Source organism: Pituophis catenifer, unplaced genomic scaffold (assembly GCF_029215685.1).
Source record: "Pituophis catenifer annectens isolate HBS135680 unplaced genomic scaffold, rPitCat1.0.hap2 SCAF_5, whole genome shotgun sequence".
NCBI lineage: Eukaryota > Metazoa > Chordata > Lepidosauria > Squamata > Colubridae > Pituophis > Pituophis catenifer.
Window position 1 is genome coordinate 36229920 of NW_027256885.1, and position 24954 is coordinate 36254873.

The 24954-nt window shown below is 44.9% G+C and overlaps 1 protein-coding gene across 1 annotated transcript in view; it reads right to left on the reverse strand.

Annotated features, from left to right (window-relative positions):
- Positions 1-13268, reverse strand: part of SCAF1 (SR-related CTD associated factor 1) — a gene marked incomplete at its 5' end in the record, with an annotated part of 51261 nt that extends 37993 nt beyond the window's left edge. The window contains 5 exon segments of the mRNA XM_070944741.1: positions 814-927; positions 5794-5968; positions 6517-6644; positions 10735-10786; positions 13227-13268. Of these exon segments, the coding sequence (XP_070800842.1) occupies positions 814-927; positions 5794-5968; positions 6517-6644; positions 10735-10786; positions 13227-13268 (511 nt within the window).
- Between the last annotated feature and the right edge of the window lie 11686 nt (positions 13269-24954).

Below are 24954 nucleotides of genomic sequence, written 5' to 3' on the forward strand. Positions count from 1 at the left end.
CACAAGGCTTGAAGGATCTCTGCCAGAATCCCTCTCTGGGGTCCACTAGAAGAGGATTTTTGGTTCATACAAGTAGTCCTTGACTTACGACTGTAATGGAGTCTACCCATCAGTCATAAGTCATGATGGTGGTAAAGCAGGTCACCCATGTAACCACCCCGTTTACCGTATTTTTCGGTCTATAAGACGCACTCTCCCCCCTGCCTAAAAGTGGGTAGAAATGTCTTTGCGTCTTATGGAGCAAATATTGTGGCGGGGGGAGGGGGGTTGGTGCAGCAGCGGCGTTTGCCACTACCTCCTCTCACCGCCACCACTCACCACTGCGGAATGCTGGAGCCTTCACTGCTGGGCAGCTGATTGGTGGTTGGATCAGCCTCCCGGAATACCACTGATCAGCTGTTCTAGGCGGCCACTGATAAGGCAGTCCTTAAGCAACTGCTGTAGTCGTAAAGTGACTGCCATGGTCATAAAGTGAACACTAAGGTCAAAAAGCAAACCAGTGGTTCGCTATGGGCCAGTTTTGCCAAAACCCAGAAATGCCAGGTTTCGGCAAAAAATGTCATAAAACATGGGCACATGACTGCGGGATGCTGCAAACAGCCATAAATGTGAGCCAATTGCTAAGCACCCAAAATGTAATATGACTAGGTGTTTGTGTGGCCACTGGAACTTCAGAACTGGGTCGTAAGTAGCCCCAGGGAGGTCCATTGTAACTTCAAATGGTTACTAAGCGACTGGTCATAAGTCAAGGACTAACTATATTTCTACCCTCTTCCTCCTTATTTGCATATGCATACAGGCACACTCACACACCAGCCTTCTGCATCCTCCAGGACAGGTTTCTTCTGGAGATGCCTGAAAGAGCACCAACATCCCCCAGCTGCACTTCAGCTACCAGCTCCACTTCTTCTATATTTTCATTTTCATTTTATTTGATTTATAGTGGGGATTTTCATCCCCACTGTTGAGAAACAGACAGACAATTAGGATATTCATTTCATTTGTCCTCTTAGACTCCATGTTTAATCCTTGAAGCTTCAAAGGTAGAAAGCCTATGTAACACAGGATCCACACACACAATCCTTAGTTCTGTAGTGCCAAGACTGCATACAGGAACGTATGTACATTACTCTGGACAAAGTTAGCAAGGACAGCCTTTTATAAGTTTTACCAGAGAGCTGAATCAATTTACAGCTGCTGACTTTAAAAGATGCAACTTTTCTTTTTCTTGTGCAGACTTCATAGACATCATCCATATCTTTGTTATCTCACTGATGTGGTAGTGTAGAGCTGCCTTTAACAATGCACATAGACTAAGACAACTATTTATCACTTCAGCAACCTGGTATCTCCACTGACTTCTACAGATGCATAAGCACAATTCAGATATTTTGACCTTGTGTACTTCAGAAATGTCTGCTTCCACCATCATATCTGCCTCTGATAAGAATTTGGTTCCTCTTCACGATCAGGATTTGCAGCCAATAGCATCCTGGAACATTTATCCTAAATAGAACACAGCTAGAGATAACAACTGGCTGGAATCTGTGCCACTCCTTCAGATCCAAGAAAGCAGGAGGCAATGGAGGCTGCTAGAGTGAGGATGCAATGAGCACCTGAAGTTAACAGCTGGCAGAATCAGAATTTCACCAGCAGAGTAATAAGGCAATACCTGGTTTGCAGATTTATGTCAACCTTTCAGTTTCCTTGGGTTGTTTGCAACAGGCAACAGGCAACTGAGCAACTTGTGAAATTCAACTCCATATCAGGACTTGTGATTTCCTCTTGTTTACTCTCCCATCAGATCAGTGTTTTTCAAAGTTGGCATCTTTAAAATGTGTGGACTTCAACTCCCAGAATTTCCCAGCAAGCATGGGAGTTGAAGTCCACACAACGGAAAGATGCCTACTTTGAAAAACACTGCTTTAGAGCATGCTGCTGCCGCCACCAAACAAAGGACAAGAACTGGTTACAAAGAACAGTGTACTCAACTGTAAGAGGGTCCTGATCTCAGATTTTCTTAACCAGTTTCTCTTGGCTTTTCCTCAAACTGGTGTTAGATCAGCTACACTAATTACTTAAGAGTGATTTATGAAGACTGTGGTCATAAAAACCAATTGTAAGAAACCCTAAATTAAGTTCCATCATAACATGGGAGAGTCATTCCAGCAAATCAACATCTCCAGCTATATCTTCTTCAGAAGCAGTTGACTAGAATGCCCCTCTTCCCAATTCTAAAAAGCTATCAAATCTTCCTCAATAGATGGCTCATCAGAAGCAGATGAAATACCCATATTCTTAACCTAATCAGGATCAACACCTTAAAGGGAAGAGAAATGACCCAGATGTTTCAAGCTGTAATTCCCATAAGCAAATATTAGTCTAGCCAACAGTTAGAAACTCTGAAATCTGCAATCCAAAACATATGGATTCAATTCACATATTCAATTGTGAGCATCTTTCCTAAAGGACTTTTAAATAGTATAATACATCTGAAGAGCAATATTGGTTATGCATCTCAGGACATATTTATTTATTTATTTATTTATTTATTTATTAATTAAATTTTTATACCGCCCCCTCTCCCGAAGGACTCGGGGCGGTGAACAGCCAGAATTAAAAACACATAATACAAATATTAAAATACATTAAAACAAAATTAAATTATCTTTGGCTTCTCCAATTTTAAAACCCCTTACCCATAAAATTCACCCAATTAAAAATTTTAACCCAGCCCAGCTTGCTGAAATAAAAAAGTCTTCAGGGCCCGGCGGAAGGTCCGGAGGTCCGGGATTAGTCGTATCCCTGGGGGTAGCTCATTCCAGAGGGCGGGTGCCCCCACAGAGAAGGCTCTTCCCCGGGGGGTCGCCAGCCGACATTGCCTGACAGACGGCACCCTAAGGAGACCCTCTCTGTGGGAGCGTGTTGGCCGGTGGGAGGTTATCGGAGGCAGAAGGTGGTCTCGTAAATAACTGGGTCCTAAGCCATGGAGCGCTTTGAAGATGAGAACCAACACCTTGAAGCGCACTCGGAAGACCACCGGAAGCCAATGCAGCTCGCGCAGGAGAGGTGTCACGTGGGAGCGCCATGTCGCCCCCATAAGTACCCGCGCGGCCGCATTCTGCACCAGTTGGAGCCTCCGAGTGTTCCTCAAGGGGAGCCCCATGTAGAGAGCGTTGCAGTAGTCGAGGCGGGAAGTGACGAGGGCATGAGTGACCGTGCATAGAGAGTCCCGATCCAGAAAGGGGCACAACTGGCGTATCAGGCGAACCTGATAGAAAGCCCCCCTGGCCACGGCCGTCATATGCTCTTCTAAAGACAGCCGTGCGTCCAGGAGGACACCCAAGTTACGCGCCCTCTCCGTGGGGGCCAATGTCTCGCCCCCAATAGTCAGCGATGGCACCAGCTGACTATATCGGGACGCCGGCAGCCACAGCCACTCAGTCTTGGAGGGATTGAGTCGGAGCCTGTTCCTCCCCATCCAGACCCGCACGGCCTCCAGGCACCGGGACATCACTTCAAGGGCATCGTTGGGGTGGTCTGGGGTGGAGATGTACAGCTGGGTGTCATCAGCGTACAGATGGCACTGCACCCCAAAACCACGGATGATCTCGCCCAGCGGCTTCACATAAATGTTGAACAGGAGAGGCGAGAGGACCGACCCTTGTGGCACCCCACAAACCAAGTGCCTTGAGGTCGACCTCTGCCCTCCAGCCAACACAGACTGCGACCGGTCGGAGAGATAGGGGGAGAACCACCGTAAGACAGTGCCTCCCACTCTCAACCCCTCCAACCGGCGCAGCATGATACCATGGTCGATGGTATCAAAAGCCACTGAGAGGTCTAATAGGACCAGAACAGAGGAGCAACCTCTGTCCCGAGCCCTCCAGAGATCATCAACCAACGCGACCAATGCCGTTTCCGTGCTGTACCCGGGCCTGAAGCCGGACTGGAACGGATCTAGATAGACGGTTTCATCCAGGTACTGCGGGAGCTGTCGCGCAACCACACTCTCAACAACCTTCGCCAAGAAGCGAAGGTTGGAAACTGGACGATAGTTTGCTGAAACAGCTGGGTCCAGAGAGGGCTTCTTGAGGAGGGGCCTCACCACCGCCTCTTTCAAGGCGGGAGGCAAGAACCCCTCACTCAAAGAAGCATTTATAATCCTCTGGAGCCAGCCTCGTGTGACCTCCCGGGTAGCCAGCACCAACCTTGAGGGACACGGGTCCAATAAACATGTGGTTGCGTTCAACCTCTCCAGCATCCTGTCCACGTCCTCGGGAGTCACAGGGTCGAACTCATCCCAGGTAACCGTCTCAAGACAGACCTCGGACAACCCGCCTGTACCTACCCAGTCAGAGTCCAAGCCTTCCCAAATCTGAGCGACTTTATCGTGCAGATAATGTGCAAAATCCTCAGCACGACCTTGCAAGGGGTCTTCCCGCGCTCCCAGATGGAGAAGGGAGCGAGTCACCCTAAACAAGGCAGCTGGGCGATTTTCTGCCGACGCGATAAGAGCGGAAAAGTAATTACACTTCGCCACCTTTATCGCCACTAAGTAGGCCTTGATATAAGACCTCACTAGTGTACGGTCAGATTCGGAGCGACTGGCCCTCCAACTACTCTCTAGGCGTCTTTTCCGGCGTTTCATCCCCCTCAGCTCCTCGGAGAACCAAGGAGCTGGGCAGATTCGGCGCCGGGTCAGAGGCCGCAAAGGCACGACCCGATCTAAAGCACCAGCGGCCGCCCTATCCCAGGCGGCCACCAGGTCTTCCGTCGAGTCGCGCGCCAGAGTCTCAGAAAATGGCCCAAGCTCCATTCGGAACCTATCAGGATCCATCAGGCGCCTGGGGCGGAACCACCTGATCGGTTCCGCCTCCCTGCGGTGGGGCATAGCGGTCAGGAAGTCAAGTCTGAGGAGAGAATGGTCTGACCATGACAAGGGTTCAATAACTATATCCCCTGTATCTAAGCCATTCAACCACTGACCAGAGACGAAAACCAAGTCCAGCGTGTTTCCTCCTATGTGAGTGGGGCCCTGAATTAACTGGGTCAGGTCCATGGCCGTCATGGAAGCCATGAACTCCCGAGCCACCTCAGATGCTTCACCGATGGACGGCAGGTTGAAATCCCCCATGACTAAAAGCCTGGGGGTATCAACCACCACCCCGGCTATAACATTGAGGAGCTCGGGCAGGGTCGCTGCCATGTAGCAAGGAGCCAGGTACGTAACCAGCAGGCCCATCTGCCTCCCATGGCCCCACTTCACAAGGAGAGACTCACAACCGGCTATCTGAGGTACAGTGGCCTCCCTAGGATCAAGACCTTCCTTTACAATAACCGCCACCCCCCCCACCCCTACCCTGGGCCCTCGGCTGATGAAATGCGCGGAAACCCGGTGGGCACATTTCTACGAGGAGGACCCCCACCTCTAAGAGGTGTTTCAGTGTTTTTCCAACCTTGGTTGAATTCCCTAAGATCACAGTACAGGTAGTCCTCAAGTTACGAATGTAATGGAGTCTGCCCATTCCATTCATAACCCGAGGATTTGTGGGAGTGAATCTCATACCTTGAACGGGATCACTCCCTACTTTCACCCATGCATTCACTAATCAAATGCGAGGCTTGTTAAGTGCACATGAGGTATTTCAGGGTGTGGAAGGCCATGGGGGTCCTACTGACAGAACAGGCCACCTGCCTAAGACCACCCAAAGCCTCCCCGACCCACTGAAATACCTCATGCTACCCACAATTGCTTCCCCCCCCCACCCCCCACTGTGCTGGGTCACTTACCTTGTGAAGATCTAGCAAGCAGTCTCCTCTCCAGTCTCTCAGCCACATGCACCCCTCTGCTGCTCCCTTCGGGCTTCTGCAGGCCTTGCCTGGCAGGTTGCCGGCTGAAATGGAGCTTCTTAGGGGCAAATCCAGCCCTCCAAAAGAAATGATCCCATACAGAAAAAGAAGTGTACTATTCAAAAGAAATAACCTGGAGAATGAAACCTGTATGGAGGTGCCTATACAGGTAGTCCTGAACTTACAACTACAATTGGGACTGGAACTTGTCACTAAGCAATGTGGCTGTTAAGCGAGTCACACCCAATGTTAGGGGGTTTTTGCCAGTCATTAACCAAATCAGCATAGTCATTAAGTGAATCATGAGGTTAAGCAAATCTGGCTTGCCCTTTCTGGCTTTACTCCCAGGAAGTTTGCAAATGACAATCATGTGACCCCGCGACACTGTAACCATCATAAATGTATGCTGGTTGTCAAGTGATCAAATTCTGATCACGTGACCGCAGAGATGCTGCAATGGTCATAAGTGTGAGGAGTGGTCGTAAGTCACTTTTTTCAGTGCTATCGTAACTTTGAACAGTCATGAAACAAATGGTTATAAGTCAAGGTCTACCTGTAGTTTAGTACAACGACTAGCACTTATAAAGATCTTCAGTTAGGCATGTTTGCTCACCAATATTTTCTACATCAGAATAGGAACAATCATATGAGATCTCAACATACCTCACCCATTGGGCCATTTCTATTGTAGGCCAGGGCAGAGTCCACAGTTCTCAGGCAACTTCCTCCAATACCTTCAGTTTTAGAATTCCAACACCATTTACTTTGACTTGTGTACTTGCATTCTGTATCTGAAAACAACAAACAGGTATTTATTTATTTATTTATTTTTTAATTTGATTTATATGCCGCCCTTCTCCGGAGACTCAGGGCGGCTTACAATGTGCTCAGCAATAGCCTTCATACTTTTGTATATTTTATACAAAGTCAGCTTATTGCCCCCACAAACTGGGTCCTCATTTAACCTACCTTAGAAAGGATGGAAGGCTGAGTCAACCTTGAGCCTTGGAGAGATTCGAACCAGCAGTAAATTGCAGGCAGCTGTGTTAATAACAGGGTGCTTTAAACCACTGTAGTACCAAGGCTCTTTATGTTTTATAACCTACTACATCATGACATATGTCTGACTTAAAATAATATACTGTGCAATTCCAAATAATGCCTGCATATAAAGAATATTGATGGGAGTCTGGTGTTGCATAGACTATAAATCAGCTGGCTTCAGATGTGCACAAGCATCTTCCTTTTGGCTTTGTGTATTTTTTTAAAGAATAGTAGTCCTCAACTTACAATAGTTCAGTGACCGTTCAAAGTTACAATGGCACTGAAAAGTGACTTATGACCATATTTCACACTTACGACTGTTGCAGCAGCCCGATGGTCACATGATCAAAATTCAGACGCTTGGCAACTGACTCATATTTATGACAGTTGCAGTGTCCCGGGGTCAAGTGATACCCTATTGTGACATTCTGACAAGCAAAGTCAATGGGGAAGCCTGATTCATTTAACAACTGTGTTACTAACTTAACTAACTTCAGTTATTCACTTAAGAACTGTCACAAGAAAGGTCATAAAATGGGGCAAACTCACTTAACAACTGTCTTGCTTAGCAACATAAATTTTGGGCTGAATTGTGGTTGTAAGTCGAGGACTACTTGTATACCAAGTTTGCTTAACAACAAGTTAGTTATACCTAATTTTTCAGTGACCTTTAAGTCACCATAACAGCTATGGCCCAATATTTTCAGAAACCCCAAATCCATGCAGTCACAAATTTGCTTGAATGGCCTGAAAAAAGGCATTATTTCTCAATTTGCTATCTGCAATATAGAAAAAAGTAGTATGTTTTATGTAAACACTGTAAAGTGGCACTGGAATGCTTTGAGAATGCAGTGAAAGTGTTATAAAAAATGATTACAGAGCTGATGACTGGGGTCCATCTCAATCAGCCAGGCATGTTTTTTTCAAAGCCTTAACATAATACAGGTAATCCTCACGTTAGGAATGTAATGGAGCCTGCCAATTACTGTATTTTTCAGATTATAAGACGCACTTCCCCCCCCCCCCCAAAAGAGGGTGAATATTTGGGTGCATCTTATACACCAAATGTAGCCAAAAACGTGAGGCATGGAGGAGGCGATGGTCTGTGGCAATCCCTGCAGCCTGGAACAGCTGATTGGGGGTATTCCGGGAGGCTGATCCACCTGCCAATCAGCTGCTCGTGCTGAATCAGGCTGCAATAATGTGCTGAAGCTGACCTGGCTGTTTGCTATTTGCTGCAAGGACTGTCAGAGTTTGTTGCAGCAATCACATCCAGAAAGCACATACAAGTAACTGATTCAGCAGGATTCAATAACTTCTCTTTATATATAACATAACACATGAAGTAAATATACAGTACCAAAAGCAGGTTTTCCAATGTGCTGGTAAATACAAGCAAAACACAAGCAGAGGAGAGGAGTTTCAGTGATCAGCACAGCATGCAGCTTTAGAACAGTTGAGCTAAGCCATGCCCAGGCTCCTTGCTGTCTCCTTCCTTGTTGCTCACACAGCAAATACTGTTTCAGTTTCCAAACAGCCCTCAACTCTCTCACACACTGACAGGACGCTAGCCAGATGAATACCGATGGATGCTGGTAGGCAGAGGCATTTTTTTTTCTTATTTTCCTCCCCAAAAACTAAGGTGTGTCTTATACTCCAGAGCATTTTATAATCCGAAAAATATGGTACATTTGTAACTGGAGGATTCGTTAGAGTGAATCACATCAAATGAACGTGATCACTTCCTCCTTTTGCCCACACATTCACTAATCAAATGCGCAGGTCGTTAAGTGCACATGAGGTATCTCAGGGTGGGGAAGGCCATGGGGGGCCTAGCGATGGAACAAGCCACCTGCTTCAGACCACCCAAGGTCTCCCCCAACTCACTGAGATAACTCATGCTCCCTCCCCTCGGGTCATGCTCCCCCCCATCCTGCCACGCTGGGTCACTTACCTTGTGAAGAGCTGTCTCCTCTCCAGCCTGTCTGTTGCGGTTTCTTTGCCTTCTTGCAGTCTCAGCATGAAAAGCATTTGCTAGCCAAGACTTTGGGGCAGCGAAATCACATTGCTTCAAGCCTCCCATCAGCTTGCAAACACTTTTTGCACTGAGACTGGAACGGTACAAAAAGCATTTGCAAGATGATGGGAGGCTTGAAGTAACACGATTTTGCTGCCCCAAAGTCTTGTCGGCTTGCAAGCGCTCTACCAGATCCGTGGCAAAAGGCTTTGCAAACTGAGGGAAGGCCTCTCCGTTGGCAAAGCCTTTTGCCACGGATCTCGCACAGGTCTCGGTTCACAGAGAACAGTGCCCTAAAGTACTGTAGTGCAAGATCAGTAGCGCGAGAACTCTCACTACTGATCTCACGTGATCTCACACTACTTTAGGCCTCTGTTCTCTGCGAATGCACCAAAGCAGGCAAAGGAACCGATGGCTCTCTAGATCGTCGCAAGGTGAGTCTCCACAGGCCCAGTGCCTGTGGAGACCCAGGGGGAGGGGGCATAGGCAGGGTGAATGTTGCAGTGCCTTTGTGGTCGTTCGTAAGTGTGAACGACTGCCATGGTGCTGTAACATTAATAACTTTGGGACTGTGTTGTAAGTATTGGGGGGGGTGTTATGTCGTTACTTTGAAGAGCCGCTAAGTGAACTGACACAACTCGAGGATTACCTGTTGTTAGGAAATGATAATTACCTAACTTGTTGGGTTGGCAATATATAAACCATCATGATAGCTTTAAGACTGCTGTATTGCTGTATTGCATCATACTGTGTCCTGATTGGTTAGCTCTGTAGCCAATGTCCTTAAGAGGGAGCTAAAAACATGGTTTGTTTCTCTTTGCTGATCGTTACTGCTTTTTGCTGTGTTTTGCTACTGTTTGCAAATACAAAGAACTGATTATTGTGTATAACTACAATGACTGGTAAGAAGACTTTGTTATTGGATTATCCCTGGACTATTGTTTTACTATCTACTGCTTTATCTGTGTATGACCTGGACTGTTTATTGGACTGTGCCTTATTACTATTTCCTGAAAGTAAACACAACTCAGTGTATCTGTGTGTTGGCTGTGTTATTTCGTAACTACTCTCAATCGCTTTCATGTGCACACCCTTGCTACTCAAGGGTTGCTCTGCAAATTCCTCAACATTGGTTATGGGCCCAGGATATTGAGAGTTAGTGTGAATACACAGTACCATATTCAGACAGCTGTTTTTGTGGTTTATTGTCCAAGAGAAGATGGTACAAGAACAGTCAACCAGCATATCTCTGATAATCAGTGACCATGATAAGGCCTACACAGGCCAACAAAAGGGGGGGGGAAGGGGGGAATGGCCCAAGGCAGCCCTAAGGCCAACCCTCGGCCATCCTCCAACCTCTCCCACTCCCCGGGTCTTCCAGCATTTGGTCATTTCATATCCCCAGTCTGCAGCCCCAGTCTCAAACGGGGCCTCCGGATTCCTGCAGGAAAATGGGCAGCAGAAAATGAGCCGCCCCCTAACAGGTCCAGGCTAATCCAGAATAGAAGCCAGCAGCCTCTCACCATGCCGTCATCCTCGGTAGCAGCCGGCTGCCGCCCCCTCGACTCCACCATCGTCCAGCGGCAACCGACACCCCCCACGGCCATTGCCGACGCCGCTTCCACCAGGGCTCCCACCATACTCCAGAGTCCCCAGGAGCCTTAAAAAGCCACAGAGAAGCCAGGGATCCAGGGGAGCCGCTGTATCACTGCTGCCGCCGCCGCCACTGTCACCACAGAGTCGCCGCCGCCGCCGGCCCATGCCGGAGGGAGAGAAAAGCGCCGCCGGTCAAGTTGCTACCGCCGTCACCCCCGCGGCACCTTCAAACGGCTGTTTCTTCCTCGCCCCGATGTCCCGGAGGGCGAAAAACCCCTCAATAGGCCGGGAAGAAGACCCCTTTGTTAGGACTGGGGGCCAAGGTGGACATATTGGCCCCAGGAACCTCCGAAAATCGCCAGGATCACACCATCCTCCGGGAGCGTCTCAGGCAAGGTCTGCCATCTTGGGCATGCACAGAGGGGAAGATCTTAATCTGTTTTTGGACTACTTATGGACAGTTGGAAAGAAAAAATTAATTGGAACAATTAAAACTGCTGATTAATGGCGCTGTAACAAAAGGGAAGGGCAGAGCAACAGAAGAAGACATGATGGTACCATATGTGGAATACAAAAGAACTAAATCCTTTAGTCTTTATAACCTTATTGATATTGGAACTGAAAAGAAAAAAAAAGTATGGACAGATTGGAGAAAGGGAACTGGAATATACTGGATAGCAAGATGAGAAAAGTACTACAGATTGACTAAAATGGGTGTAAATGCTTTCTATGTAATTGAGGTCTAAACAATGTAAGGAGGAGACTCTGTCATGTATAAACGCCTGACCCACATGCTCTCATCACGAGGCAATGACCTGTAAGGGTTAACACCCACAGACCCCTTCACCCCTTGACCCCTCCTTACCTCAACTCCGCCCCCAAGGTATATAAGCTCCATCCATGTGGCCTGGAGCCCAGTTCCAGCTGACCACCTGTAAGAGATAGATATGCTGTAAATAAATATTGTTGATTCGACTAATGTATCATGTGCTGGAGTTATTGGGCAAGATCCTCGGAAATAAGTAACAGACTCCCTCTTTCTTCTTTCTCTCTCTCTTATTTTCTCTTTCCTTTCTTTTTTTCTCTTTTTTTTTGAATCTTTCTTTTTGATTTCTTTTGTCATACTTTTATTCCTTTTTTCTTCTCCCTTTCTCTTTCCTTTTTTGACTTTTCATTATTATTATTGAGAGAAGTGATTTTTAAGGTGGGGAAAATGTGATAATAGAAAAACTATAAGAAATATGAAGATTATGAATGAATTTTCGATTACTAATAAGAATTGCTGATGGATTTAACAAATATAGAAAATTGTTTCTTTAAAATGGTTTAAAATGTTGTCCTTTATAGAAAATAAGAAAATGTGAATGAAGCTTTGAATATTAACAGGAATTGTTTATAGATTTTATGATTATTTTTAAAGCGGGAAATGTCATTATAGAAAAACTATAAAAATGTGAAGACTTTGAAAGAAATTTTTTAAATATTAATAAGAGTTCTAATGGTTACAGAAAATTGATTTGAAAGTGGTTTAAAATGTTGTTTTTTCATAGTAAATAAGAGAATGGAAATGAATTTTTGAATATTAATAAGACTTGTTTTTAGATTTTATAACTATGGTAAATTGGCGTTTCAAAATGGTTTAAAATGTTGCTTTACATAGAAAAACAAGAAACAAATAGGAAATGGGAGAAATTTAAATAAAATTAATAGTTTAAGAGAGAGTAGGAGAGAAGATCCCACCGGCCAGTCCGCTCCCACAGAGAGGGTCTCCTCAGGGTGCCATCGGCCAAATTATGTCAGCTGGCGACACCTAGGGGGAGGGCCTTCTCTGTGGGAGCCCCTGCCCTTTGGAATGAACTGCCCCCAGAAATGTGTAAGATCTCCGATCTCCGTGTATTTCGCTGTGCCCTCAAAACCTTGTTGTTCCGCCAGGCCGGGCTATCAATGTAAAGATTTTAATTGGTTTTAAATATGGGATTTTAAATTTGGGGGTTTTATAATTGAGCCAATTATTTAATAATTTTAATTATTTTTAAATTTTGTTTGTCTTTGTGTTTTTAATCAGGCTGTACACCGCCCTGAGTCCTTCAGGAGAAGGGCGGTATAGAAATAAAATAAATAAATAATAAATAAATAAGATATACAGTTGCAAGAAAAAGTATGTGAACCCCTTGGGATTACGTGGAGTTTTGCATGAATTGGTCATAAAATGTGCTCTGAACTTCATCTAAGTCACAACAATAGAAAAACACAGTCTGCTTAAAATAATACTACACAAACATTAGATGTTGCCATGGTTTAATGGAACATAACATCTAAACATGCACAGTGCAGGGAGGAAAAAGTATGTGAACCTTTGGACTTAATAACTGGTTGACCCTCCTTTGGCAGCAATAACCTCAACCAAACGTTTCCTGTAGTTGCAGATCAGACCTGCACAATGATCTGGAGTAATTTTGGACCACTCCTCTTCACAAAACTGTTTCAGTGTAGCAATATTCTTGGGATGTCTGGTGTGAATCGCTCTCTTAAGGTCATGCCACAGCATTTCAATCGGGTTGAGATCAGGACTCTGACTGGGCCACTCCAGAAGGCGTATTCTGTGCTGTTGAAGCCATTTTTTTGTTGAATTACTTGTATGCTTTGGGTCATTGTCCTGTTGCATCACCCATCCTCTGCGGAGCTTCAGTTGGCGGACAGATGGTTGTACGTTTTCCTGCAAAATGTCTTGATAAACTCTGGAATTCATTTTCCCATCAATGACAACAATCCGTCCAGGCCCTGAGGCAGCAAAGCAGCCCCAAACCATGATACTCCCTCCGCCATGTTTTACAGTGGGGATGAGGTTTTGATGTTGGTGTGCTGTGCCTTTTTTTCTCTACACATAGTGTTGTGTGTTCTTCCCAAACAACTCAATTTTGGTTTCATCTGTCCACAGTATATTTTGCCAGTAGTGCTGTGGAACATCCAGGTGCTCTTTTGCAAACTTCAAACGTGCTGCAATATTTTTTTTGGACAGCAATGGCTTCCTCCGTGGTGTCCTTCCATGTACTCCATTCTTGTTTAATGTTTTCCTTATTGTAGATGTGTCAATAAAAATGTTAGCATGTGCCAGAGATTTCTGTAGGTCTTTAGCTGACACTCTAGGATTCTTCTTTACCTCATGAAGCATTCTGCGCTGTGCTCTTGCAGTCATTTTTACAGGACGACCACGCCTAGGGAGAGTAGTAACAGTGCTAAACTTTCTCCATTTGTAGACAGTCTGTCTTACCGTGGACACATGAACATCAAGGCTTTTGGAGATACTTTTGTAACCCTTTCCAGCTTCATGCTAGTCAACAATTCTTGATCGTAGGTCTTCTGAGAGCTCTTTTCTGCGAGGCATGGTTCACATCAGACAGTGCCTCTTGAAACCAGTAAACCCAAAACAGGTGTGTGTTTTTAAAGGGCAGGACAGCTGTCAGCAACACATCCAATATCATCACACTGATTGGAGTCAAGGTTGGCTCACTCCTGGCTCCAATTAGCTCTTGGAGAAGTTATTAGGCTAGGGGCTCACATACTTTTTCCTCCCTGCACTGTGAATGTTTACATGTTATGTTCAATTAAACCATGGCAACATCTAATGTTTGTGTAGTATTATTTTAAGCAGACTGTGACTTAGATGAAGTTCAGAGCACATTTTATGACCAATTCATGCAAAACTCCACGTAATCCCAAGGGGTTCACATACTTTTTCTTGCAACTGTATATTAAAATGCATTATTATTTTAAATTGGTAAGGAAGTATGATTTTGGTGATCAGATGATTAAAGCTAAATTGTGAATTAGTTAAATATAAGGTTAGGAGTGGAGGAAAGCATCCCTGGAGAACAGCTGATTAGGCTGTGAACCAGCCAAAAATAAACCTAGGAGGAGTGGAGGAGACAATGCTGGGGACCAGTTAAAGCTAAACTGTGAACCAGTGAAATATAAGGTAAGGAGCGGAGGAAAGCATCCCTGGAAAACAGCTAACTATGCTGTGAACCAGCCAAAAATAAATTTAGGAGGAGAGGAGGAGATAACGCTGGGGAGCAGTTAAAGCCAAACTGTGAACCAGCTAAATATAGGTTAGGAGTGGAAGGAAGCATCCCTGGAAAACAGCTGATTAAGCCGTTATCCAGCTAAAAATAAACCTAGGAGTGGAGGACAAAATGTTGGAGAGCAGTTAAAACTAAATTGTGATCTAGCTAACAAATAAGGCTAGGAGTGGAGGAAAGCATCCCTGGAAACCAGCTAACCAAGCTGCAATCCAGCCAAAAATAAACCTAGGAGGAGTGAAGGAGATATTTCTGAAAACAGTTACAGCCAAATTGATAGAAGTGGAGGAAAATATTGTTGGGGAATAGCTATATGAACCATTTAAACGTTAGAATTAGCTGTAATGGAGAAGAAGCTTGTAATTAGCAAAAACAAAATATTATGGGTATAATAAATTATAGGTGGAAATGTGGAATAAATTTTAAAGTGAATTGCTTTTGAAATGTTTTTAAGAGAGGAGTAAAAATATTCTATGTTGGTTATTAGATGTGATTTAAAAGAAACATTGATTTGATTTGGGTCTTTGAAGTAAGGAAAATATATGAAATACTGATTGTTAAAATGATAAATGAATATTATAAAGAGCTGTATAGATTTGGAGTTTAAGATTTGGGGTGATTACATAGTAGAATGTTAAATGCTAGAATAAGATGTCAGAAGGAACGATAAAAATTGGGTTTAGATTTGTTCTTTTTTTTTCTTTTCTTTTCTTTCTTTTTTTTAAGATGTTAATGGATGAAATTTGGAACTTATACTTATTTTATACCGGATCCAACCCTTGCCCTAAAAAGATGTGTTTTATGTTTTATGTTTAAAAATAAATTCAAAAAAAATTCAAAAAAAAAAAAGAGAGTACACCCCTAAGTGATAATGTCCAAATGAGGCCCAAAGTGTCAATATTTTGTGTGGCCACCATTATTTTCCAGCACTGCCTTAACCCTCTTGGGCATAGAGTTCACCAGAGCTTCACTGGTTGCCACTGGAGTCCTCTTCCACTCCTCCATGATGTCACAGAGCTGGTGGATGTTGGAGACCTTCCGCCCCTAACCCACGCGCTTCGGTGCGGTCCATTCATGGAAGCACGGTTCGTCCCGGGATTTTCACCACCCAGGACAGCTGCCAACCAATCAGTTAGCTGCCAATGCTGGCAGCCAGAAGCCACGGTGTGATCGGTCACGGGGGTGGGGGAGGTGCTGCAGCCAAACGGTCTCAGGCGTTTGTTAGGAGAAGGAAGGGGAGGGGTGGAAGCTCCCCTGTACCTGATTGTGTCTCCCTGATAATGAACGGGAAGAGTGGGGGTGGGGGGCGAATAGTAGGCTTCATCCAAAGGAGTTTTTGTTTTGGGTGGGTATCCTAGCCTTAGAAGGAGAGAGGGAAGGAGGAAGGAAAGGGAGAGAGACAGAGAGAAAGAGAGAGAGAGAGAGAGAGAAGGGAGACAAGAAAGAAAGAAAAAAGGGAAAGAAAGAAAGAAAGGGAGGGAAGGAAGGAAGGGAGAAAGGGAGGGAAGCGGGAGGGAGGGAGGGAGGGAAGGGAGAAAGAGGGAAGGGAAAGTGAAGGAGGGAGGGAGAGAAAAATGAGAGGAAGGAAGTACCACAAACCCTGGCACTAGATGCAGCTTCAGAGGATGCTTTGAAATAGCAGAGCAATCCAGGGCTGGAAGGCACCTTGGAGGTCATCTAGTCCAACCTCCTGCTCCAGCAGGGGACCTTATATCAGTGATGGCTAATCTTTTTGCCGTCACGTGCCAAAAGCAGGGGGGTCGCGCATGCATGTTCCCACACCCATAATTCAATGCACCCCCCACCCCCACACGTGCACTTGACCCCCCCCCGCGCTCACCCCACTTTTCACACGCGATGGCACGGTGGGCCCATTTTTCGCCCTCCTCAGGCTCCAGAGGCTCTCTTGGAGCCTGGGGAGGGAGAAAACGGCCTTCCCCACCACCCCGGAGGCCCTCCGGAGGCTGGAAACAGCCCATTTCCCAACTTCCGGTGGGCCTGGAAGGCCTGAAAATCAGCTGGCTGGCCCACACATGCGCACTGGAGCTGAGCTAGGGCAACGCTCGTGTGCCCACAGATATGGCTCCACGTGCCATCTGTGCCACGCGTGCCATAGGTTCGCCATCACAGCCTTATATCATCTGGGTTATTTTGGTGCCTCTAACAGGAAAATTCCCAGAAAAGGGAAGGCAAGTGTGAGAATCAAACAATATAGCCTATTACAGTGGTTCTCAACCTTCCTAATGCCGCGACCCTTTAATACAGTTCCTCATGTTGTGGTGACCCCCAACCAGGGGTGGGTTCTAAAATTTTTTACTACCTGTAAAATTTTTTACTACTTTCTACTTTACTACTTTCTGTGGGTGTGGCTTACTTTGTGGGCGTGGCTTGGAGGTCATGTGACTGGGTGGGCGTGGCTAGCTGGTCATGTGACCGGGTGGCCATGGCTATGTGTATAGGGACTACTCAGAGGGCTAAAAAAAGTCATTTCTGACAGGTCCTCGCACTTTTGACTGGTCCTCACACTTATGACTGGTCATCATTTATGCCCGTGCAGCATTCTTAACAACCATGTCACTCATTTCACAACTGCTTCTCTTCACCATGGTGATAAGATAGGGCAAAAACGTAAAATGTGAGGACAGTCGTAAGTTCGAGGACTGGTCAAAAGTGCAAGGACCAGTCAGAAATAACTTTTTCAGCCCTCTGAGTAGTCCATATGCATAAAAGGATACAGCAATAGAGAGGGATGAAGGAAGGGAAGGGAAGTTAGAGTAGGAGTGAGGGTAAGAGAGGGAAGAAGAGAGGAGGAGAAGGAGAAAGGAAGAGGAAGTAGGGAGGAGAAGAAGAGGGGGGGAAGAGAAAGTAAGAAGGAAAGAAAAGAGAGAGGTGGTAGGTTTGAGGAGAAAGATTGCTGTACAATAAAAAAGATGAAAGGGAAGAAAACCAACCCCAAACAAATATAAAGATATTAAAATAAAGAATGAATTGTTAAACTTGAAAGAATAAAAGAGAACAAATATGAATAAATAGCAATAATTAGAAACAAACATACAAACATACAATGTATTTTCTTTGAACAGAGTATTTGGCCGGTTCACAAATTTAAACAGTGTTTAGTCATTTCAATTAAATTTACAATTTCTATATTGTCATCTATTTTTATATCCATCCTCACATTGGTTAATTATGTAATTATGTAATACAGTTGTTTAATACAAATTCAACATTTTAATATAAATCAATTAGTTATATAACTATCTTTTTTGTATATTAATCAATATGAACATGAATATTCCAATTATTTCCATGCCATCCAATTTCTTACAAATCAATTAATTATATTTAATCGTTGTTTTGTTTTTGTGTTTTTAAATAGGCTGTACACCGCCCTGAGTCCTTCGGGAGAAGGGCGGTATAGAAATAAAATTATTATTATTATTATTATTATTATTATTATTATTATTATTATTATTATTATTATTATTATATTTACCAATAATAAACCAAATAATTTCCCCCATATATTCCTCCAAACCACAACTTAACCATTTCTGCTTTCAACACAATATACAATTAATAGTATCTCAATTATTACAATTCCCTAGTTAAATAGAGCTTTTTTTCTTTTGTGTTTTAAAATCATGAACCTCCTCTTTTGCCCTAAATTTCCCATTGTTTGCAGTTTTGCACCTACCTTTTTTGGTGAGGAAAAAGAAATCTCTCTGCCTCATTTTGTCATGTTGCAGCAAAGACCCTGCTTTACTTTCAGTTTCACTTTTTCAGCATAGCTAGGGGAAAAAAATCTGCTCCAGCAATTTACCTCTTTGCAGCTAGCTAGCAACAGAGCCCTCCGCAAAACAGCTGAGAACAAATCAGCTGAGAGTCGGGAGGCTGATCAAATCAACTTATGGTAATTAACCTATGCTGAAGCTGAAAGGGGCTGCTTTTTCTATTTTTGCAGGCACCGGTCTACTCATTTGTTTTCTTTTAACACTGATCAGCTGTAGGGCGGCCTTTTGAAGCCCCGCGGCAAGAATTTAAACAGTTTTTTTCCCTCTAGCCATCAGCTGGGACTCAGGAGGCAGCAATAGATTGGGAGTGGGCAGGGTAAGCGACCAGCGACCAGCGATCCAACAGAGGCAGAGGGTGAGGGTGAGTGAAGGCGTGGGGGGGGCAGAGAGGGCTTTGGCGACCCCTGTGAAATGGCCGTTCGACCCCCAAAGGGGTTGCGACCCCCAGGTTGAGAACCGCTGATCTATTAGATTCAATAAGTCCTATAGATGATAGCAGGCCCCAGAAGAAAGAGATATGAACCAAAGTTGCTAACTGTGAAGCAGGTTTTTGCAAAGTATGCACTTGTATGGATACATTTATACAGGAAGAATGAAACTGTTAGAAATGAGGAACTGAAAGTAATGTACACAGGTGTTTACGGAAAGTGACAGTGAAGTTGTGAAGTGTGTATGTGGTTAGAAGAAAAATATAAAGGATAGGGTTTGAGAACAGCTTGGGGCCCTTTGATTTATAGCAGTCCTTGTAGGACTTGCTGTCATTGGACCCCATTGCAATGGCTTGTTAATGCAAGTGTATTACTGCTATTATATCTTTTATATCTATTCATTTATTTTCCAAATTATTAGAAACAATAAACCACTGATCTTAAAGTAAGAATTATTGCTTGTGGTGTTGTCTTTGTTTCCTATTGGAATTTTCTTATGACACAAGGCTGCCATGCAGAGGAAGGCAGAGATAGTCCTCGACTAACGACAACAATTGACAACAGTTGCTAAGCAAGAACATTGTTAAAGTGAGTTTTGACGCATTTTACTCAATCCATCCTCCAACAGTGGATGTCAATCACTGTGGACCAGATTGAGAATTTGAGAGCAAAGGCCTGCAGGATTACCGGTGATTGACACACTCGTAAGGGAAGGGGAAGGGTACCCCTCGACTTACTGTATATCCACCATTGAGCCTTGAATCTCCGTTGCTAAGTGAGACAGCTGTGCAGTGAGCTTTCACCCACTTTACGAACTTTCTTGCCACTGTTGTTAAGCGAATAGTTGCAGCTCTTGTAAGTCACATGGTCGCTAAGTGAATCCGACTTCCCTGTGGACTTCTTTGGTCAGGTCGCAAAAGGGGATCGTGTGAGTCTGGGACACTGAGACTGTCATAAGTAAGAGTCAGTTGCCAAGCATCCGAATTTGGATCACCTGACCATGGGGATGCTGCAACAGTCATTAAATGAAAAACAGTCATAAGACCCTTTTTCCAGTGCTGTTGTAACTTGAATGGTCGCTAAGTCAGTCACACAGTCGCTAAGTGAAGCTGGCTTTCCCGAATCTCCGTTGCTAAGAGAGACAGCTGTTCAGTGAGCTTGAACCCATTTTACAAGCTTTCTTACCACCGCTGTTAAGTGGATCGTTGTTTAAGTCAGTCAGATGATGGTTAAGTGAAGCTGGCTCCCCAGTGACTTTGCTTGTCAGACGGTCGCAAAAGGGAGATCACGTAACCCCAAGACACTGCGACAGTCATAAATGCGAGTCAGTTGCTTCGCATCCAACTGTAAATCACGTGACCATTGGGATACTGCAATGGTCATACAGTAAATGTGAAAAATGGTCATCAGTGGCATTGCAACTTTGAACAGTCACTATATGATATGGTCATAAATTGAGGACTGCCAGTACTGTCTTCCAATTTGACGGCAATCCTTGACTTACAACCATCATGGCCAGCCTTCACCGATGTTGTATGTCCGTACCTAAGATGGTGGGGGGTGGGGGGGGAGCAGCAGCCCAACTGCAGGACTAGATGACCTCCGAGGACCCTTCCAGCCCTGGATTGCTGTGCTGTTTCAAAGCATCCTCTGAAGCTACATCTAGTGCCAGGGTTTGTGGTCCTTCCTTCCTCTCCTTTTTCTCTCCCTCCCTCCCTCATTCACTTTCCCTTCCCTTCCCTCACTCTCTTTCTCCCTTCCCTCCCTCCCTCTCTTACTCCCTTTTTTTTCCTTCCTTCCTTCCTTCCTCCCTTCCCTTCCCTCCTCTCCCTCTTTCTCTTTCTCCCTTCCCTCTTTCTTTCCCTTTTCTTTCTTTCTTGTCTCCCTTCTCTCTCTCTCTCTCTCTTTCTCTCTGTCTCTCTCCCTTTCCTTCCTCCTTCCCTCTCTCCTTCTAAGGCTAGGATACCCACCCGTAGCAAAGACTTCTTTGGATGAAGCCGGTTTACTATCTGCCCCCTCACCCCCGCTCTTCCCTTCCCGTTTGTTATCAGGGAGGCAGGATCAGGTACAGGGGAGCTTCCACCCCTCCCCTTCCTTCTCCTAACAAGCGCCTGAGACCATTTGGCTGCAGTACCTCCCCCAACCCCTTGTGATCGATTGCACCGTGGCTTCTGGCTGCCAGCATTGGCAGCTAACCGATTGGTTGGCGGCTAACTGTCCCGGGCGGCGAAAAGCACGGAACGAACCGTGCTTCAGTGAATGGGCCGCACCGAAGTGTGTGGGATGGAGGGGCTGTGGCCCATTGGCCTGGACGAACAGCTAGGGGAGTGCCAGGAGAAAAGCTAGTGGTTAATGCGCGGAGGCGGGACCCTGGCAGAGAAGCAGGCATGGCCAAAGGTAGGAGCTGAAAAGTCCCATTCCGTCAGCAGCCATCTTGGGGAGGCAAGGTTTTTTTTCCTCTCCCAGCTGTTTTGGGATGTGAGGCCAAAAAAAGGGGGGGGGGGGTTGCGTGCACATGCGCGGGGGTCGTGTGCGCATGTGCAGGGGGCGGGACGTGCGGGAGGGGCATTGCATTATGCGTGTGGGCACTTGCTTTTGGCACCTGAGGAAAAAAAGGTTAACCATCACTGCTATATAACAATGTCAAAAATGGGGGTTTCCAATCCAACATTCATAAAGGCTTTGCTGTGTTATTAGGACAGGGTTGTGGAAGCTATAGACCTTCAATTTCGACAAGATCTGCTATCATGCCTAATGCTTAGGTCTGCTGGGATCTGTTGTCCCAACATCTGGGTAAATGCAGAATCTTGGCTATAAATGAAATTAGAGATTCTCTGCTTTGAAAGGAAGTAGCCAAGTAGCCCGATAATGATTATCATGTCCTATGTTTAGAAAAAGACAAGGAAACACATGGTTGATCCATTTCACTTGCTTTTCAGTCCTTAACTTTGCTTAAAAGGAGCCAGTAGTGTGATTTTAAATCCAAGCTTCTGAAACTTTGGGATGGGGGGCATCTGGAAAGTATTTGTGACTTTCAAGAAAGGGGGGAAGCATGAAGCAAGACGAGGCCTTCTAATAATGGTACATAGCTTAGGGGTGGTATGTACACCAAACACTGGCTACCAGACTCAATCTCTGGGAGCTCGAGATAAATATGGATAATTAAAGATGAAAAACACCAAAAAGGTATTGCAGAAAATACTGAATGAAACTAACCCACAATTTCACTCTATAAGCATCACTACTGAGTCTTCAAAGAGGATCATAAGAGTCAAAATTACCCTTCTTCATTCCCAAAACAAGTTCCCTCTTATCATAATACACTTTCTTTTTTTTATTGGCCAAGAATCAAAATGCCCAAATACCCCTTTTACCAATGGCTTACTGAATGGAGAATATGCTTCCTTGTATCCCATTATTTGGGCAGAATGGTTTTCTTCTAAGCTGATTTCCCTGTCTGGTTGCAGGAGATCAGAAGTGCCCTAACCTGTTACCTCAGTGCTATGTCAATCTTGGGTTGCTACCTGAATAACATTGCATGCATCAGGGGTGTCAAGCTGGCGGCCCACGGGCCAGATGCGTCACGCGCAGGCCATGCCCACCCCAGCTCTGTGAATGGGAAAACCGTCGCAAAATGTCACGTGACGGCAATGTGACACAGCAAGTTTGACACCCGTGGCATGGATTATGTGCCATCAAGTCTGTGTTGACAAACTGCCTGTATTTTGGGTTTAATTAATGGATGCACCCTAGGCCCCCTTGATAGCAAAAGGTCAATGAAGCCTTGGGGTAAATGTTTAGTGGTTACTTTAGCATAAGAATAATTTACAAGAGACATCTGGACAAGAGTTATCAATCAGAATAGAGCTGCAAGGGACCTTGAAGGTCTTCTAGTCCAACACCCTGCTCAAGCAGGAGACCCTATAACTGTGATGGTGAACCTATGGCACGCGTGCCACACGTGGCACACAGAGCCATATCGGTGGGCACGCGAGCTCAGCTCCGGTGGGACCGGAAGTCGGCAAACGGGCCGTTTCTGGCCTCCAGAGGGCCTCCGGGGGGGTGGGGAAGGCCGTTTTTTGCCCTCCCCAGGCTCCTAGAAAGGCTCTAGAGCCTGGGGAGAGCAAAAAATAGGCCTACCAGGCCCACCGTGCCATTGTGTACCAAAAGTGGGGAGAGCACGGGGGGGTCACGGGCACATGTGCAGGGGGCATAGAATTAGGGGTGTGGGCACGTGCGTACCTCCCCCCGCTTTTGGCACGCAATGGCAAAAAGGTTAGCCATCACTGCCCTATACCATTTCAGACAAGTGGCTGTCCAGTCTCTTCTTAAAAACCTCCAGTGATGAAGCGCCTACAACTTCTGATGGCAAGCTGTTCTACTGGTTAATTGTCCTCACTGTTAGGAAGTATCTCCTTAATTCCAGGTTGCTTCTCTCCTTCATTAGTTTCCATCCATTGTTTCTTGTCCTGCCCTCTGGTGCTTTGGAAAATAAGTTGAACCCCTCTTCTTTGTGGCAGCCTCTCAAATATTGGAATACTGCTATCATGTCCCCCATAGTCCTCCTTTTCTGTAGACTAGCCAAACCCAAATCCTGCAACTATTCTTCATATGTCTTAGTCTCCAGGCCTTCAATCATCTTAGTTGCCCTTCTTTGCATTTTTTCCAAAGTTTCAACATCTTTTTTGTAATGTGACCAAAACTGGATGCAGTATTCCAGTTGTGGCCTTACTAAGGCTTTATAAAGCGGTACTAATACTTCACATGATTTTGATTTTATGCCTCTGTTTATACAACAAAGGATTGTATTAGCTTTTTTGGCTGCCGCCACACACTGCTATCTCATATTTAAGTGATCGTCCAGTAGGACTCCAAGGTCCCTCTCACATTTACTGTTTTTGAGCCAGGTTTCACCTAATCTATACTTGTACCTTTGGGTTTTCCCACCTAAGTGTAAAACCTTGATTTTCTCCACATTAAATTTCATTTTGTTGGATAGGGCCCAGTGTTCAAGTCTGTCAAGATCTTTTTGGATCCTGAGCTTGTCTTCTGGGGTGTTGGCTATTCCTGCCAGTTTAGTGTCATCTGCAAATTTGATGAGTTCCCCTTCTATTCCCTCATCTAAGTCATTTATGAAGATATTGAAGAGTACTGGGCCTAGGACGGAATCTTGTGGTACCCCACTGCTTATTTCCCTCCATGTAGATGTAGTACCATTCAAGATGACTCGTTGAGTATGGTTTGTCAGCCAGTTACATATCCATCTGGTGGTGATGCTGTCTATCCCACATTTTTTAGCTTACCAAGAAGTAGGTTGTGGTCTACTTTGTCGAATGCCTTGCTGAAGTCCAAGTATACTATGTCCACAGCATTTCGCTGGTCTACTAATTTAGTCACTTTGTCAAATAATGAAATAAAATTGGTTTGACATGATCTGTTTTTAACAAACCCATGCTGGCTTTTAGTTATAACTTTATTTGTTTCTAGACATTCACAGATCTGCTTTTTGATTATCTTTTCCAGTATCTTCCCAGGTATTGATGTTAGGCTGATTGGTCTGTAGTTTCCTGGGTCTGGTTTTTTTCTCCTTTCCCCGATGTTTCAGGATTTTTGAAAGATATGGTACAATGGTTCTGAGATAACATCTGCCACCTCCTTCAGAACTCTGGGATGTAATCCGTCAGGTCCCAGTGATTTATATTCATCAAGAACAGATAGGTGTTCTCTTACCATTTTCTTGCTTATTTCTAGTCTGTCTTTTACAGTTAGGTTTTTGGTAGGTTGGACTATAGTTTCTTTTTGCGTGAAGACTGATGCAAAGAATGAGTTAAGCAGTTCTACTTTCTCTCTGCTGCCTGTTACTTCCTTGCCATCTTCTCTCCTTAGTGGACCATCTGTTTCCTTGACTTTTTTCTTGTTATTTATATGTTGAAAGAAACTTTTTAAAATTATCTTTGACTTATGTTGCAAGTCATTGTTCGTTCTGAGCCTTTGCTTTCCTTACTTGGTCTTTGCAAATTCGGGCTATCTGCTGATACTCTGCCTTAGTTATGTGTCCCTGTTTCCATTTTTTGTACTTGTCCTTTTTTTTTTTTTTTTAATTTGATTTATATGCCGCCCTTCTCCGGAGACTCAGGGCGGCT